This window comes from Chiloscyllium punctatum, chromosome 8, assembly GCF_047496795.1.
Source record: "Chiloscyllium punctatum isolate Juve2018m chromosome 8, sChiPun1.3, whole genome shotgun sequence".
NCBI lineage: Eukaryota > Metazoa > Chordata > Chondrichthyes > Orectolobiformes > Hemiscylliidae > Chiloscyllium > Chiloscyllium punctatum.
The window spans coordinates 77,275,221-77,292,030 of record NC_092746.1 but is presented as its reverse complement, the minus strand read 5'-3'; the positions used below and the strand labels follow the sequence as shown (position 1 = coordinate 77,292,030).

General features: G+C 39.5%; 1 protein-coding gene across 6 annotated transcripts in view; it reads right to left on the bottom strand.

The window, feature by feature from the left end:
• Nucleotides 1-3,343: 3,343 nt before the first annotated feature.
• Nucleotides 3,344-16,810, bottom strand: part of rundc3b (RUN domain containing 3b) — a 113,533-nt gene continuing 100,066 nt past the window's right edge. For 5 of the 6 annotated variants that reach the window (XM_072575846.1, XM_072575850.1, XM_072575849.1 and 2 more), the window contains 3 exons: nt 14,928-15,074; nt 12,750-12,868; nt 3,344-5,157 (listed from right to left, as the gene is read on the bottom strand). In XM_072575846.1, coding sequence (XP_072431947.1) covers nt 5,012-5,157; nt 12,750-12,868; nt 14,928-15,074 — 412 coding nt within the window. In that variant the 3' untranslated portion in view covers nt 3,344-5,011. The remainder of the gene's footprint in view (nt 5,158-12,749; nt 12,869-14,927; nt 15,075-16,810) is intronic. The other variant, XM_072575847.1, reaches the window with a different exon arrangement.

Genomic DNA, 16,810 nt, shown 5'->3' with positions numbered 1-16,810 from the left:
GGATAAAATAACTTTGTCAAAAGAGCAACATTGTCACACACCAGAGTAAATCTTTTCTGCGGTCTTTGTAGTTCAATACCCTTTCTATAGTAGGGCGACCAAAACTGCATGCAGTACTCCAAAATGTGGCTTCACTAACATCTTGTGTAGCTCCTATACTGATTGTTCTGATTGATGAAAGCAAGCATACCAAAAACCTTCACCACCCTGTATACCCGTGACTCCTCTTTCAAAGGAGTTATGAACCTGTACCCATAGATCACTTTGTTCTATAACACTCCCCAGGGCCCTACCATTGACTGTGCAAGTTCAGCTCTGGTTCACCTCTACCACCATCCTGTTTTCTACATTCTAGCCAATTTTGTATCCAATTGGACATCTCACCCTGGATCCCGTGAGATGGAACCTTACTCAACTATGTTCCATGCAGTACCTTGTCAAAGGCAAGATTTTTTTTTAAAAAGCCTATTTTTCTAATCAACCTGTTCAGATGCTATTACATACCTCTGGAGCACATAGACATGAACCAGGGCCTCCTGGTTCAGAAGAAGGGATATTACCACTCTGCTGCAGAATCCTCATACGCCACAAATAAATAGAAAAGACATACTAATTTCTGATTGGTAAATTAAGAACTGGGGTTTATCATCTCCCAGGGCATCAACCACCAGAATCCTAAAATAACTCCATTACCAGATCAAACACTACTGAACATCCCTGATTTAAGGAAGTCCAACTTATCAACACTCATACTTACAAACATGATCCCACATTTGAATTTTAAAGATACATATTAATTTTTCCTGTACTTATGTACAGCTGTTTTCCATCACCCTGTATCATTCAGACTTGCAGAATGGAACCCATTTGCAATCCAGGGACTACATCTATTGAATAATTGGTTTCTCAGTCTATTCTGTTGACACTGGCACAATTTCTACATGGAGAAGCTTAGTCTAGAAAAAATGCTGAAAAAAATGTAACAAAATAAATAGAAGTATATACAAAATTGAATTATAATTTGGTTGGCAGTGCAGTCCATGTAATGCAGTTGAAATTATAATATTTATTTCTCACTAGAACCAAGTCCCCTTTTTAATATATACATCCTATATACATAAACCATATCAGTGTCAGATGTACAGCAAGGAAACAGACCCTTCAGTCCAACTCTTCCATGTCGGCCAGATATCCTAACCTAATCTTGTCCCATTTGCCAGCACTTGGCGCATATCCCTTGAAACGCTTCTTATTCACATACCCATCCAGATGTCTTTTAAAATGTTATATTTATACCAGCCTCCACCACTTCCTCTGGAAGCTCATTCCATACATGCACCACCCTCTGCATGAAGAACTTGCCCCTTGGGTCCCTTTTAAATATTTCCTCTTCTCACCCTAACCCTATGCCCTCTTGTTCTGGACTCCTCCACGCCAGGGAAAAGACTTGTCTATTTCCCTGATCCATTCCCCTCACTATTTTATAAACCTCTATAAAAGGTCACCCCTCAGCCATGTGCAAAATAACCTTTGCTGTCTAAGCAACCATCTGAAAATTTGAAGTTTAAACATTCAGAATTATCTAAAATCGTAGCCATTTTCACTAAATTGCATCCATGGTATTACGAAAGTGTGCTTGCTACTAGAATAATGAATAAGTACGGCTATACCAAGGCTAAATTTGTCAGAATGCAGAAAAAAAAAGGCACACTTAAGGTAAAGAAACATCTTCCCCCTTCTTTCCCATGGTTTTACAAGCTGTGCAGGACACCCATTGAAAGGCAGTGAAGGTCTACTTTACATATAGAAGTAAATCCAGATACCATGAGTACAATATTCACTACACAAGTTGTGGGTTGTTTGATTTGATCTTTTTGTATGGATTAACATGGCTGACACTTCATGCTTTTCAACTAAAAAGAGCTGCACCACAAAACTTTAAAAGCCTAATGGCAAAATCCTTAGTCAATTGTGTTAACCCCCTCTTCGAGAGTACTTCAGGATCAAGGATGACTTACCTTGACTCTTTAGAACATGGAACAGTACAGCACAGGAATGGGCTGTTTGGCCCATGATATTGTGCTAAACATCACACCAAATTAAACTAATGCCTTCTGCCTCCCCTTGGTCGATTTCCCTCCATACCTTGCATATTTATGTGCTTATCTAAAAGTTCCTTAAATGCCCCTATCATATCTGCCTCCACCACCACATTCCAGACTCCTAACATTCTAAAAGCTTTCCCCTCACATCTCCTTTGAACTTCTCTTACCTTAAATGTATGCCCCCTAGTATTCAACATTTCACCCCTTGAAAAAACGATTCTGACAGTCAACCTACGCATCTCAAACTTCTACATTTCTATCAAATCTCGTCCCAGCCTCCACCACTCCAGAGAAAATAACGCAAGTTTTTCTAGCCTCTCCTAATAGTGCAGACCTTCTAATCCAGGCATTAGAGGTAAACCCCTTCTGCACTTCTTCCAAAGTCACCACATCCTACCTGTAATGTGTCAACCAGAACTGAACACACAATCTTAACCATGGCCTAACCAAAATCTTAAAACCCACTGAACAAGCAGCTTTGAGATAGATGGGTGTTGAGACCAATTGGGATCTGCAGACTCTGCCATATGCTGCTCGCAAGGTTAGAGATAAGTTGTCTAGAGAATTGCGAACTCTCTTTAAAACTTCATCTTTATATTTCTTTGAAACGTTTCTTGATGTTTGATGGCTTTGCAAATGAACCTTTGCCATTTTGGATGGTCATGAGCCAGGTATGCCCAATAGTCTGCAGCTTTATTTGACCTCTTCAGAGATGCTTTAATTATTGTTGGTGAATCTTAAAAATTAAAAAAAGCACCTTGCCCCCCTCTCAATCCTGTTTTCTGTACATGAATTTACATTAAATTACAAATTTATACTCTGGGTTTAACAGCTGTATGTTTGTGAGGATTCCTCAGTCTGAATGGTTGAAGAGACAGGCTGTTGCTTGCCTTGTATATTGCAACTTGTCTGTAAAGAAATCTCTCAAAGTAATCGCTAATTACAGTACATTGGCACATTTTTAAAAATAACTTGAATTTGTATATGTTTTTCATGACTACTGGACATCTCAAAGAATTTGACAGAAAATAAGGTGAAATGTGATCAATGTTATAAAAGTAGGAGAGTCTATGAACAGTCTGTTCACTCTGCTTGCAGCTGCCCACAGAGAGTGTGTTGTCACTTTGCTACCAACTGCAAAATCCAGCCTGTTCAGTCCATTGTTCAAAACTCAATGATATTAAAATCAGGGCAGATATTTAGGTTACAACTGTAAATTGATCTGTCAAACTACAGAAGTTATTCATTTCATTTTATTATACATGCAGTTTAAGACAAATTATCAAGACAAAATTTAAAGCATATGCAAGTAAAATTTGACTTTGCCCTTAATTAAATTAGATTAAATAAAGACCCTGTAAACACCCATTGGTACAGAAAGTAAACAGATTCATCATGCATTATGTACATTGTACCAACAACTCAATGTTAGTTCAATATAGAACAAAAAATGTTTACAAATACAATGGGATTGTATTTAAAAGTAAACACTAAAAATCAGTGAGAGAGGATTATACTTCAACATTCTTTTAAATAAAAGACCCTGTATACTATGACCCATTGTGAATACTTATTCTTGCATATAAAGAATTCAAAGTAACAAGTGAGGGACTGCTGAGACTTTAGACCAATTAGATTTAAACATCACACAAATCGACAGTTACAAACATACATGTAATGCAAGATCAAAGACTTCAATTTAAAATTGTAAAGTATTAGAAAATTTCCTACCTATGAGTTACAATTAACAACTATTCAATAGTTTTCACAATCTATACTTTCAAGAATGTATCTGTATTTGTGGCAAGGTTCTATTTTTAATTCTTTAAATCAGTGTTAACAAAATTTGCACCCATCATCTGTTAATATATTCAAATTTGCTGTGGTTTGTTGCACGACACTGTCACAATATTTCTTAAGGACAGGAAAAGGTCATAATTTTGTCAATACAATGACATTAGAATTGAACAATTACAATATTGGGTGCAGTACTTGAACCAGTGCATTAGGTTATAATGTTTGTTCCTGACTTTATATTAATGGTAAATATTCCCAAATAATGAACACAAAATGTCCTGGCAACTGCACTTAAATTAACACCAAAATGTGCTCATCATTTACATTCTCATGTAAGAGAGATACTTAAAAATTTCACATTTCATAAATCCAACCTACACCTTCACACATCTAAGCCCGGTCAGAAGGTTAGAGGCATCATCTTGGATCAAGTTAGTTAAAAACATTGCCAAAAAAAAAACAGACTAGGGAATCCCCTTCACTTGCAGATCTGTGGGAAATGGCTTTGATCCAAAAGACACTCAACGTAAAGCTGGATGAAGACTTTCCAAAAAAAAAGAATAAATGCAACATCTAAATGAAATACATCTGGAAGTCTGCAATCTTAATTAGGACAAGGAACAGAGAATACTTACACTTTAAATTCTCTAGGAAAAGTAGCAGCTTTTCTTTTTAAGCAATGAAATGAATTACACATTTGACAACCTCTTTGCTCCATAAATTCACGAGTATCTCAGGTTTCTATAAAATAACTCCAGCGCAAACAACAAGAATGGTGTTTTCTTTCACAAGGAGGAGGATATCTTAGAGCAGACATTTTATGGGAAAGAAATTTCAACACAAGCTGGCATGGATTACATTTGCATATCTAGAATAAATTCCAAAGCAAATGCCCAAGTAAAGCACTCTGCACAAATGGACAAAGCCTTCTGCAGATGCTAAAGATACCACTGAGTTGCAAGTGTCTTTTCAATTGGTTTTCTGGTTAAATAAAATCAGCTTGGACTTATCAAGTCAAGTTTCCATGCTTTTCAGGATTTGAATGTTTGGAAAGTCACTTAATTGCACAAGGTGCTAGCTTTGTCCTTGCTTTGCTGGTAACATAATCCCTAAGATGGGGTGAGTCCTGGGCTTGTAATCTCAGCATTGGGACTTGCAAGGCATTCACTTGACTTGAGGCTTGTAAGAGACTTGTAACTTGTCATGGAAGTCAAGGATCCACACAAACCAAGTAATGAGGGAGTGTCCTCCTTCCCTAGAAATAAAACAATGCCTTTACTTTTACAGTTTTCACTTTATTATAAAACTCAAGCACATAACTCATGAGCTGTGGAGTGAAAATATGTGGGGAAAAATATACAAATCAGAGCTAGTCATTGTATTACAAAATTAGTTATAAAAAATCATTGAAAAGGTTTGTTGGCATTAAATTCTGCACGCACACATCTCTTTTCTGCTGACCCATCCTCACTATCTCGAAGGTAATTTAAATTACAGCACGTGTCTTCAAATCTGGGTCTAGCTTTTAAAATACAAGTTCCCCCTACTCCTCCCAAAAGAATCTAAAACTTCCTCCAGTATTATATCCTCAGCACTTTATTTAGCAGTCTAATACAAAAGCACAAAATTACGAACGCCAGAAATGTGACATCTTACACAATGCTTTTTCTAATTTTTAAAAAATTATATTTTAGTTTTCCAAACATTGATTGGGACTGCGCTTATGTTAAAGGCTTGGATGGGGAGTTATTTGTTCGATGTGTTCAAGAAAATTTCCTTTACCATATGTAAATATATCTACTAGAGGAGCAGCAAAACTTTACTTTCTCTTGGGAAATAAGGCAGGGCAAATTGTTGAGGTGTTAGTAGGGGATCACTTTAGAACAAGTGATCATACTTCTATTACATAGAACATAGAACAATACAGCACAGAACAGGCCCTTCGGCCCACAATGTTGTACCGAACATTTGTCCTAGCTTAAGCACCTATCCATGTACCTATCCAATTGCTGCTCAAAGGTCACCAATGATTCTGACTCTGCCACTCCCACAGGCAGCGCATTCCATGCCCCCACCACTCTCTGGGTAAAGAACCTACCCCTGACATCCCCCCTATACCTTCCACCTTTCACCTTAAATTTATGTCCCCTTGTAACACACTGTTGTACCCGGGGAAAAAGTTTCTGACCGTCTACTCTATCTATTCCTCTGATCATCTTATAAACCTCTATCAAGTCACCCCTCATCCTTCGCCGTTCCAATGAGAACCCTCAACCTATCCTCGTACGACCTATTCTCCATTCCAGGCAACGTCCTGGTAAATCTTCTCTGCACCCTCTCCAAAGCTTTCACATCTTTCCTAAAGTGAGGCGACCAGAACTGCACACAGTACTCCAACTGTGGCCTAACCAAGGTCTTGTACAGCTGCAACATCACTTCACGACTCTTGAATTCAATCCCTCTGCTAATGAACGATATAATGCACCATAGGCCTTCTTACAAACTCTATCCACCTGAGTGGCAACTTTCAAAGGTCTATGTACATAGACCCCAAGATCCCTCTGTTCCTCTACCTGACTAAGAACCCTACCATTAACCCTGTATTCCGCATTCTTATTTGTTCTTCCAAAATGGACAACCTCACACTTGGCAGGGTTGAACTCCATCTGCCACTCCTCAGCCCAGCTCTGCATCATATCTAAGTCCCTTTGCAAACGACAAATGCCCTCCTCACTGTCCACAACTCCACCTATCTTCGTATCATCTGAAAATTTACTGACCCACCCTTCGACTCCCTCATCCAAGTCATTAATAAAAATTACAAACAGCAGAGGACCCAGAACTGATCCCTGCGGAACTCCACTTGTAACTGGGCTCCGGGCTGAATATTTACCATCTACCATCACTCCCTGACTTCAACCGGTTAGCCAGTTTTCTATCCAATTGGCCAAATTTCCCTCTATCCCATGCCTCCTGACTTTCCGCATAAGCCTACCATGGGGAACCTTATCAAATGCCTTACTAAAATCCATGTACACTACATCCATTGCTCTACCCTCATCCACATGCTTGGTCACCTCCTCGAAGAATTCAATAAGACTTGTAAGGCAAGACCTACCCTTCACAAATTAGTTTTAATATATTTATGAAAAAGGAGAAGCCTTCCATAAAACTGAAATTTCTTAATTAGACTAAGTCTCATACCATTAAAATTTGACAAGAACTTTCAAAAGTTGATTCAACTAGACTGTTTGCAGGTAAGGGGACGACTGACAAGTAGAAGACTCTCAAAGTGTGATAACAAGAACTGAGGCATTATGTCCCTATTGAGTGTGAAGGACAAGGCTTCACTCTTAATAGAGTAGGGAACAATGGCTGAATAAAGATAGAGGTTCTAGTCAAGAATAAGAATCATATACAGATAGCCCTCGCTATCCGAAAGTAGAGTGTTCCCAGGAAACTTTTCACAAGCAAAAATGTAATAAAGCAAAGGTGTATGATTTATATGGGAAAAAAGTATCACCACTTTTTGTAAAAGTAAAAATCCTCTTCGGATTCACAAATCCAGATACTAATGTAGGTCTTTCATTCAAAACAAAATTGCATAAAGCAAACATTCAAAAAGCAGGGGATACCTGTATTAGATATAGACAACTTGGAGCAAATAAGTCTCTTAAAGTGTGTAGGAGCATTCTTAAGAGCAAAATCAGGGCAAGGATGCAATGAGATAGCCTTGGCAGATAAGGTTAAGTATAATCCAAAGAGATTCTACAAGTACATTAAGAGCAAAAGAGCGACAATAGAGTATAGGGACCCTTAAATCAACTAGATCATATATTGAACAACAGGAGATGGGAGATATATTTTGCATCAGGTTTTATTGTGGAGAAAGAAATGGAGGCTAGAAAAATCAGGAAATAGATATTGATGTTTTGAAAACAGTTCACATTAAAGAGCAAGTGCTGGATGCCTTGGAAAACAAAAGAAAGTTGAGAAATCTCCGGGACCTGATCAAACACATTCCAGGATGTTGTGGGAAGGAAGGAATTGCAGGGCCCCCAACAGAAATATCTGTATCAACTATAGCTACGGGTGAGGTGTTGGAGAACTGGAAGGTGGCTAATGTTGTGCCTTTAAGAAAGGCCGTAGAAGCAGCCTGTAAATTATGCACTGATGCGCCTGACATTGGTGGTAGGTAAGTGGTTGGAGGTGATTCTGAAGGATAGTAATTACATCATTTGGAGAAGCATGCATAATAGTTAGCATGGCTTTGCGCAAGTGAAATCGTGTCTCACAGAAATTGGAGGGTTTTTTTGAGGAAGTAACCAAAAAAAATTGAGCGCGCAGAGTGGTAGACATTGTTTACATGGAGTTTAGTAAAGCGTTTGATAAGGTTCCACATTGTAGACAAATGAATAAAGTTATATCACGTGGGATTTAGGGTGAGCTTGCCAATTGAGTATTAAGTTGGCTTGATGGTAGGAGATGGAGGCTGTGGAGGAGATTGGTTTTTGGACTGGAGGCCTATGACCAATGGTGTTTCAGAGACCAGTACTAGGTCCACTTTTGTTGGTTATTTATAAATGATTTGGAGGAGAATATTGGAGGTATGGTTGTAAGCTTGCGGATGACAAAATTTGATGGTATAGTGGACAGTGGAGGTGGTTATCTTAAGACCTCTTGGTCTATTGGGTTAATGGGTTGAGCAGCAGATGGAGTTTATTTTGGATAAATGTACAGTATTGCATTTGGTAAAAGAAAGCAAGGGCAGGACTTACATAGTTAATGATAGGGCCCTGGTAACGCTGTAGAACAGAGATACCTAGGGGTTCAGGTACCTACTTCTTTGAAATTTGTGTCACATGTAGACAGGGTGGCTAAGATGATGTTTAGCACGCTTGCACTCATTGCTCAGATCTTTGAGTATCAGAGTTGACACAGTACAGGACATTGAGGCCTCTTCTGGAGTACTGTGTGCAGTTCTGGTTGTCCTGCTATAGGAAGGATGTCATTAAGTTGGAGAGAGTACTTAGAAAAGATTGACCAGGATGTTACCAGGGATGGAGGGTTTGAGTTATAAAAATAGGCAGGGACCTTTTTTCACTGGAGTATAGGAGGTTGAGTGGTGACCTTATAGAAGTTTATAAAATCACAAGGGGCATAGATAAGATGAACAGCAAGAATCTTTTCCCTAGATGGGGGAGTTCAAAACGAAGGCAGCATAATTTTAAGGTGAGAGGCAAGATTAAAAAGAAAATAAGTTTGTATAAAAAAAAAGGTCAATTTTTTAAAAACTAAAGTGGTTCATATGTGGAACGAACTACCAGAGGAAACAGTGGATGCGGGTGCAGTTACAACATTTAGAAGACATTTGGCGAAGTACATGAATAGGAAAAGTTTGAAGGGATGTGGGCCAAACACAGGCAAGTAGGACTACTTTAGTTGGAAACCATGTTGTGTGGACTAGTTGGACTGAAGGATCTCTTTCCATGCTGTATAAGACTAAAAATTGCTTGGAATACTCAGCAGGTCACTCAACTCTGCTTCTCTTTCCACAGATGCTAAGTTTCATTTCAATGTTTGAGCTAGGAAAAATTCAGTGAAAGGACAGGTTTTAAGCAATGATAGAGGAAGGGAAAGGGTTGATCTGTCAGGATGAAGAATTTTCAGAATAGGTCAAATATTTTTAAAAATGGTGAAAGGCAAAAATGTAGAAAGAAAAAGATGAGGCGAGAGAACTTGGGGGAATTAGTTAGCTCAATTGGCTGGATGACTGGTTTGTGAAGTAGAGTCACGCCAACAGCTTGGGTTCAATTTCCGCACCATCTGAGATTACCATAAGGACTCCCTCAGCCTCACCCACACCCAAAGTATGGCAACCCTTAGGTCAAATCATCACCCGTCAGTCATCACTCTCCAATGAGAGCACAGCCTCATGGTCCGGAAGGACGACGATGACTTTAATACTAGTGGGTCATTGCATCTCCTAATCACGAGACTATTAATCCAGTGACCTAGAGGATTCTGGTTCAAATCCTACCATGGAAGGTGGTGGAATTTGATTTCATTAATTAGGAGCCAAATGAGGAGCATGAAACCACTGTCAAAAGAAAATCTACCTGGTTCATTGATGTCCTTGAGGGAAGAAAACTGCCGCTGTTGTGTGGTCTGACTTACATGCGACTCCAGATTCACAGCAATGTAGCTGACACTTTAATCGCCTTCTGGGCAATTAGAGATGGGGTAATAAGTGACACCCACATCCCATAAATGAGTTAAAGAAAAAGCATATCTGGGAATAGCAGGGGCATTATCAATGCTCCAGTCAAAAAAAAAGGGGGGCTGAGGTTGTGGTCTAAATTTGTTATATGTTTGTTATTTTTATAAATGACCTGGAGGAGGGGCTAGAAGGTTGGGTGAGCAAGTTTGCGGATGATACGAAAGTCGGTGGAGTTGTTGACAGTGAGGAAGGATGTGGCAGGTTACAGCGGGATATAGATAAGCTGCAGAGCTGGGCAGAAAGTTGGCAAATGGAGTTCAATGTAGCTAAGTGTGCGGTGATTCACTTTGGTAAGAGTAACAAAAAGATGGGGTGCTGGGCTAATAGTCAAATACTTGGTAGTGTGGATGAGCAGAGGGATCTTGGTGTCCATGTACACAGATCTCTGAAAGTTGCCACCCAGGTAAATAGTGCGGTGAAGAAGGCATATGGTGTACTGGCTTTTATTGGTAGAGGAATTGAGTTCCGGAGTCCTGAGATCATGTTGCAGTTGTATATGACTCTGGTGCGGCCGCATCTGAAGTATTGTGTGCAGTTTTGGTCGCCATACTATAGGAAGGATGTGGAGGCACTGGAACGGGTGCAGAGGAGGTTTACCAGGATGTTGCCTGGTATGGTAGGAAGATCATATGAGGAAAGGCTGAAGCACTTGGGGCTGTTTTCATTGGAGAAAAGGAAGTTTAGGGGTGACTTGATAGAGGTGTACAAGATGATTAGGGGTTTAGATAGGGTTGACCATGAGAACCTTTTTCCACGTATGGAGTCAGCTATTACGAGGGGGCATAGCTTTAAATTAAGGGGTGGTAGGTACAGGACAGATGTTAGGGGTAGGTTCTTTACTCAGCGAGTCGTGAGTTCATGGAATGCCCTGCCAGTAGCAGTGGTGGACTCTCCCTCTTTATGGGCATTTAAACGGGCATTGGATAGACATATGGAGGATAGTGGGCTAGTGTAGGTTAGGTGGGCTTGGATCGATGCAACATTGAGGGCCAAAGGGTACTGCGCTGTATTTTTCTATGTTCTATGTTCTAAGAATATGGAGTCCAAAAGACTGGAAAGTACCCAAGAGAAATGGCGTTCTACAAGTTGACATTGAGCTTCATGGAGTCAGTGTAGAAGACCAAGGACAGAATTGGTGCACGGCAGAGAATTAAAACAACAGCCAGCCACAGAGGCTCAGACCAAGGTTTGAGGAGGTATTCTGCAAAGTGCTCACCAAAGTTTAATCTCAGTGTGGAGGTGACTGCATCACGAGCAGTATATTACATTGAAAGCAGAATCATAAATAGTTGTCTTACTTGCAAGAAATATGTAGGTCCCTGAATACTGGGAAAGGAGAAGTTAAAAAGGAATTGCTACATCTTCGGTGCTTTCAGGGAAGTGCTGTGGGTGGTGGGGGGGCGGGGGGGGGGGGGGGGGGGCAGTGGGTTGGGGAGAAGAAAGATATTGGAAATTATCCAAGAGAAGATTATTGCAGATGTACTGGCTCCTGTATAATCAAAAAAGTGTGGTGCGAGAGAAGTACAGCAGGTCAGGCAGGAGAATCAAATGTCGTTTTGGGCAAAAGCACTTCATCAGGAATGCCCGAAATGCCGATTCTCCTGCTCCTCGGATGCTGCTTGACCTGCTGTGCTTTTCCAGCACCACACATGCGACTCTGATCTCCAGCATCTGCAGTCCTCACTTTCACCTGGTCCCTTCAGAATATTGACCAGAAAAGGTGGGGGAAATGCTTGATGGTGACATCATGCTGAAGGTGGCAAAAAAAACATCCCCATAATCAAAGTGGTAGTCACCTTCTACCCCCATCCCACACACGCAAAAGAATTTACAACACGATTGCTACTACTTTCAGTGGTCATCAAACAAGTCTTCCCCCAGCCCACTCCCTTTCAGGAATTGTGAAGTGTATGTGCAAATATGTTGGGATTGTCAGATATTGGTCCAAATAAAAAAGAATGACCTGCCTTTCATGATGTCAGGATATGCCACAGCGCATTGCAGGTTATTAGTATTAGTGTAGTCACTGCAGGAAACACAGGAAACACAACAGACAGTTTGCACCCAACAAGCTCCCATAAACAGCAGCGAAGTGACAATGTTCAGATATCTGCTTTGTTTAAAAATTAGTATCTTCCAGCATGAATATTAGCTAATATATCCAACCTTTTTATTTTAGGAGAGTGGGTATATAAAAATCAGAAACAAAAAACAGCACCTCCACAGTACAGCACTCCCTCTCTGCTCGACTGAAATATCAGCCTAGATTTGTGCTTCTGACTCAGCACAAGTACAAACCCCAGTTAAAACTAAAAGTCAGTTAGTTGAGCTGTAGGTATTTACAAACAGATAAGCTTCAGTTGTGTTTGGCTAACTGGGACAATAAATGCAATAATTTTGTACTATACATCCTGGGTCATAAATTCTGTATAGTTGACATCTTGTTTACGCTGAATACAAATATATTTCAGTCCATAAAGTAAGCACTTGTAAGTATTTAATGCGGAGTTGATCCTGGGTCAAGATGTCAATGCCACTTCCTATTTCTCCCCCACCTTAAATCTTACCTTCACTTTTTGAGTTTCCATGCCTTCCCAACCCCTCTTTTTGTGGATGTAACGGATCTAGTGAAGTTGAAGAAAGACTGATCTCTGCAGAGAGCTGCTCCAAACTTTGAAAACTGTGGCTGCAAAAACAATCACAACATCGCTTTAGAAGCTTGCCAATAAATGCGTGAAAGTAATCTTAATTCACCATGTCTTTAAGTCACAAGCATGCAGATCGTATATTATGTTGTGGTTGGGGGGGGGTGACAGCGGCGCAGGGGGGGCATATTGTTAACTGCTCTCTATTATTCATGCCTAAATGATTATATACCTCATTAAGTCCATGACCCGTTAGGCATTCTGAAGCAAAACGTATTATACTTAACTCCCAACGCAAATTATCTGTTTACTTCTTGAGATTGTATACAACATTATTGATTCACCAATTCTTGTGAGATTAGTAAATCTCTTGAACAGAACACTTATTTCCTAAAATCCAACAAGATATTTCACTTGTAGATTTCAATACTACATAATTGATGACCGTGCAAGAATTTACTGAGCAACAGTAACACTTACTTTATAAAGTAGACATTTCCTTCAAAACTGGTTACATTAGTCTGGACTAGCGTTTAGCTGTTGGCTATACCTCAAATGCTGCGATACCACACTTTATACCATGATTAGAAAAATCGACTGAGATTTTTGTTATTGTAACTGACTAGTTGACTGAACAATGCAATGTAGAGGACAGTATAATCATTGTGTAATCATTAAGATTGGAGAATTAACAGCTGTCAATAAATTCTGAAAAACAGGTTGTGGACAGAAAGTTGGTTTTTGCAATTATTACACATTAACAACATGCAACGCAGAGTCAAAGAACTGTACAACACGGCAACAGACCCTTCGGTCCAACTCATCCAGGTCAACCAGATATCCCAACCTAATCTAGGCCCATTTGCCGACAATTGGTTTATAATCCTCTAAATCCTTCCTATTCATATACCAATCAGATGTCTGTTAGATGTTGCAATGGTACCAGCCTCCTCCACCACCTCTTGCAGCTCATTCCATATATGTACCACCATACACTAAAAAAAAGTTAACCCTGGGTACCCCACTCACTTGAAACCTATGCCCTCTAGCTCAGGATTTTCCCATCCCCCCGCCCCCTTCCCCCCACCCAAGGGTAAAGACATTGTCTATTTAGTCTATCCATGCCCCTCATGATTTCAAACTGCTACAACAGCCTCCGATGCTCCCTAAACCAATTCACCACATTTTCTAAAATTAAAATTTCCTCATTTTCACAAACACTCAATACTTAGAATACACATGACAAAATATCAACTAAACATTTTGTCAACCGAAGAATACATACCTCATATCAAAAGGGCAATTTTAAAAAATAAAGAGTTGAATATATTACTGCCTGTTTGTGTCTGGTGACGACATATGAACACACAAACAAGGAACAAGAGGAGGTAACTTAGCACTTTGACCCTACTCAGCCATTCAATTCAATCATGGCTGATCTTATTTTAATCTCAATGCCCACATATCCCCAATAATATTCCATTACCTTGGTTACCAATAACCTTTCTACCTCTTCTGTGAAGATTCTGCATCCATTAACTTTTGGAGGAAGGGAATTCCAAAGATAGATCTTGTGGGGGACAAAAAAATGTTCCCATCTCTACTTTAAATGGGTGTTTCCTTAATTTTAAGGAATGACCCCTAGTTTTAGATTCTCCCACAAGTTGCAGTGATAGATAAATCAGTATCTGATCTGAAAAATTTTGTTTACTCTTCCAAAATGGAAGAGAAGAAATACACTTAAAATATATTGGCATGATTTTTGTATGAAAACAAAAAAAAAAGTGTCCAGAGTATGCAAGTCTTAAGTTGAATCATTTACAAAAGGACAATTAAATGTCAAAAAAGCAAAATACTGCAAATGCTGGGAAACAAAACAAAGAAATTGCTGAAAATGCCCAGGTCAGGCAACATTAGTGGAGACAGTAATATTATTACAAATCCAAATCTTTCAGACAGAAAAGAAAACATCCTTTTATGATCAAATAAAAACCTCAGGTGAACCAGAGCAAGGCAGGATAAGACAAGTGATTTTGAAGTTAGAATAATCACAACCAGAACAAGTCAAACTTGGAGTGTTAAAATAAAATGTAAACATACTCATCCCATTGTCCACACTGTTTTCTATACAGAAGTGTATCCAAAGCAACAGCATCTGCGTCTAGTGCTCCTGGGGAGGGCCACTGATTAGTGAGGTGTGCAGTTAATTCTTGTCTTGATCTCAAATCATTATGTTTTAACACTGCCCTGAAAGTCAAGGTGTGGAATGAGATTGCAGCAATAAAACAAAACTTCTCAGATTAACCAAAATTACTCAGTAATAGCTAGCAGCTACTCCGACAACTATGTGAGATACTTGGTTCTGCTACTTTTCAACAGTAAATATTTATTTACCTTCCAAAGCGTGACTGTGATCTCACTGTTACAAGCCAATATGGAAAACACTAACATCTATAATTACCAGTCACATTGCTACATTAACTCATTTCTAGTAATGCAATTGTTTTACTTCTAGATTTTAATAATTTTTGATTTATGGTTCAGATCTCTGACAATAGCTATAAGAAATGAACATTTTAACCAATCATAAATTAGTAAAGATAAACAGCAGCAAATACTACACTTACATTGTTGGAGGCTTTGAAGTATTTATAACTAAACTCTGGTAACCACGTAAATTCCACCAGTCACTGGTAGCCACCTCAACCTTAATAACATTGTAAAGAGAAAATATGACTGTCTCCAGGGAAAAGAATGAACAGCTTTCCTGAACTACTTAGAACATATGAAATAGAAGTAGGAAATACTCTTTACTACTCCTTGAGCCTGCTCTACCATTCAATAAAATGACAACTGATCAGTTTGTTTCAAATTCCACATTCCCAAAAACCCTCAATTCCCCTGCCTAAGGATCTATCCACCTCCGGTCTTGAAAATATTCAATGACCACTGCCTTACTACATTCTGTGACAGTGTCCTAAAGTCACGCAATCCTCAGTGAAAAAGATTCTGGTCATCTGTGTCCTGAAACGATGGCCCTTAATTTCAAAATAGGGTCCCTAGTTTTTAACTCACACACAAGAGGAAACATCCTTTCCACATCCACCTTATCAAGAATATTTAGGATCTTATACATACAAGTCATCCCTCCTTCTACTCTTCAGGGAGAGCAAGCCCAGTCTGTCCAATCAATCCTCATAAGCTTGTTTCAGGTATTAACCTGGTAAACCTCTTTCTGAATCACCTCCTACACACTGACATCTTTCCTTAAGTAAGGTGCCCCAAATTTCAGTATTAAGGAGGTGGACTCACCAACAGCTTGCATAATTGATACAGGAACAGAACTGGTACAAAAGCTCACCCACAACCCAGGAAAAGACTGCATCATTTGTAAATGTTATATGTCACTATTTTTGTCACTTGATGGACCAGACTGCCTCTGCAGGTCAGTGATGTAGGTTTCACTTACTGGCTTCCACCAACTCCCCTCCAACATGGGGAGAACCATGCCCAGAATGGCTTTGAACTTGGAGGACTTATGTAAAATCTGTACAGCATTTTAAGGTATAGCATACAACTGGGCATCCTAACACATTACAAAATTGATGCCAGGACCACAAATATTCACAATATACATGGATGATTTGGAGTTGGGGACCACGTGTACGGCGTCATAATTTGCCAATGACACTAAGAGGAGTGGCAGAGCAAAGTGTGCAGCGGAACATAGATACATTGGGTGAGTGGGCAAAAGTCTGGCAAATGGAATACAATGCTAGTAAATTTGACAGAACTAACAGCAAAATAGATTACTACTTGAATGGTAAAAAATTGCAGCATGCTAATTTGCAGAGGGACCTGGGTGCCTTTGTGCATGAATCGCAGAAGGTTGGTCTGCAGGTACAAGTAATGAGGAAGGCAAATAGAATTTTGTCCTTCCTAAATTACTTGCTAAAGGGGTTGTGTTTAACAGCCGAGAGGTA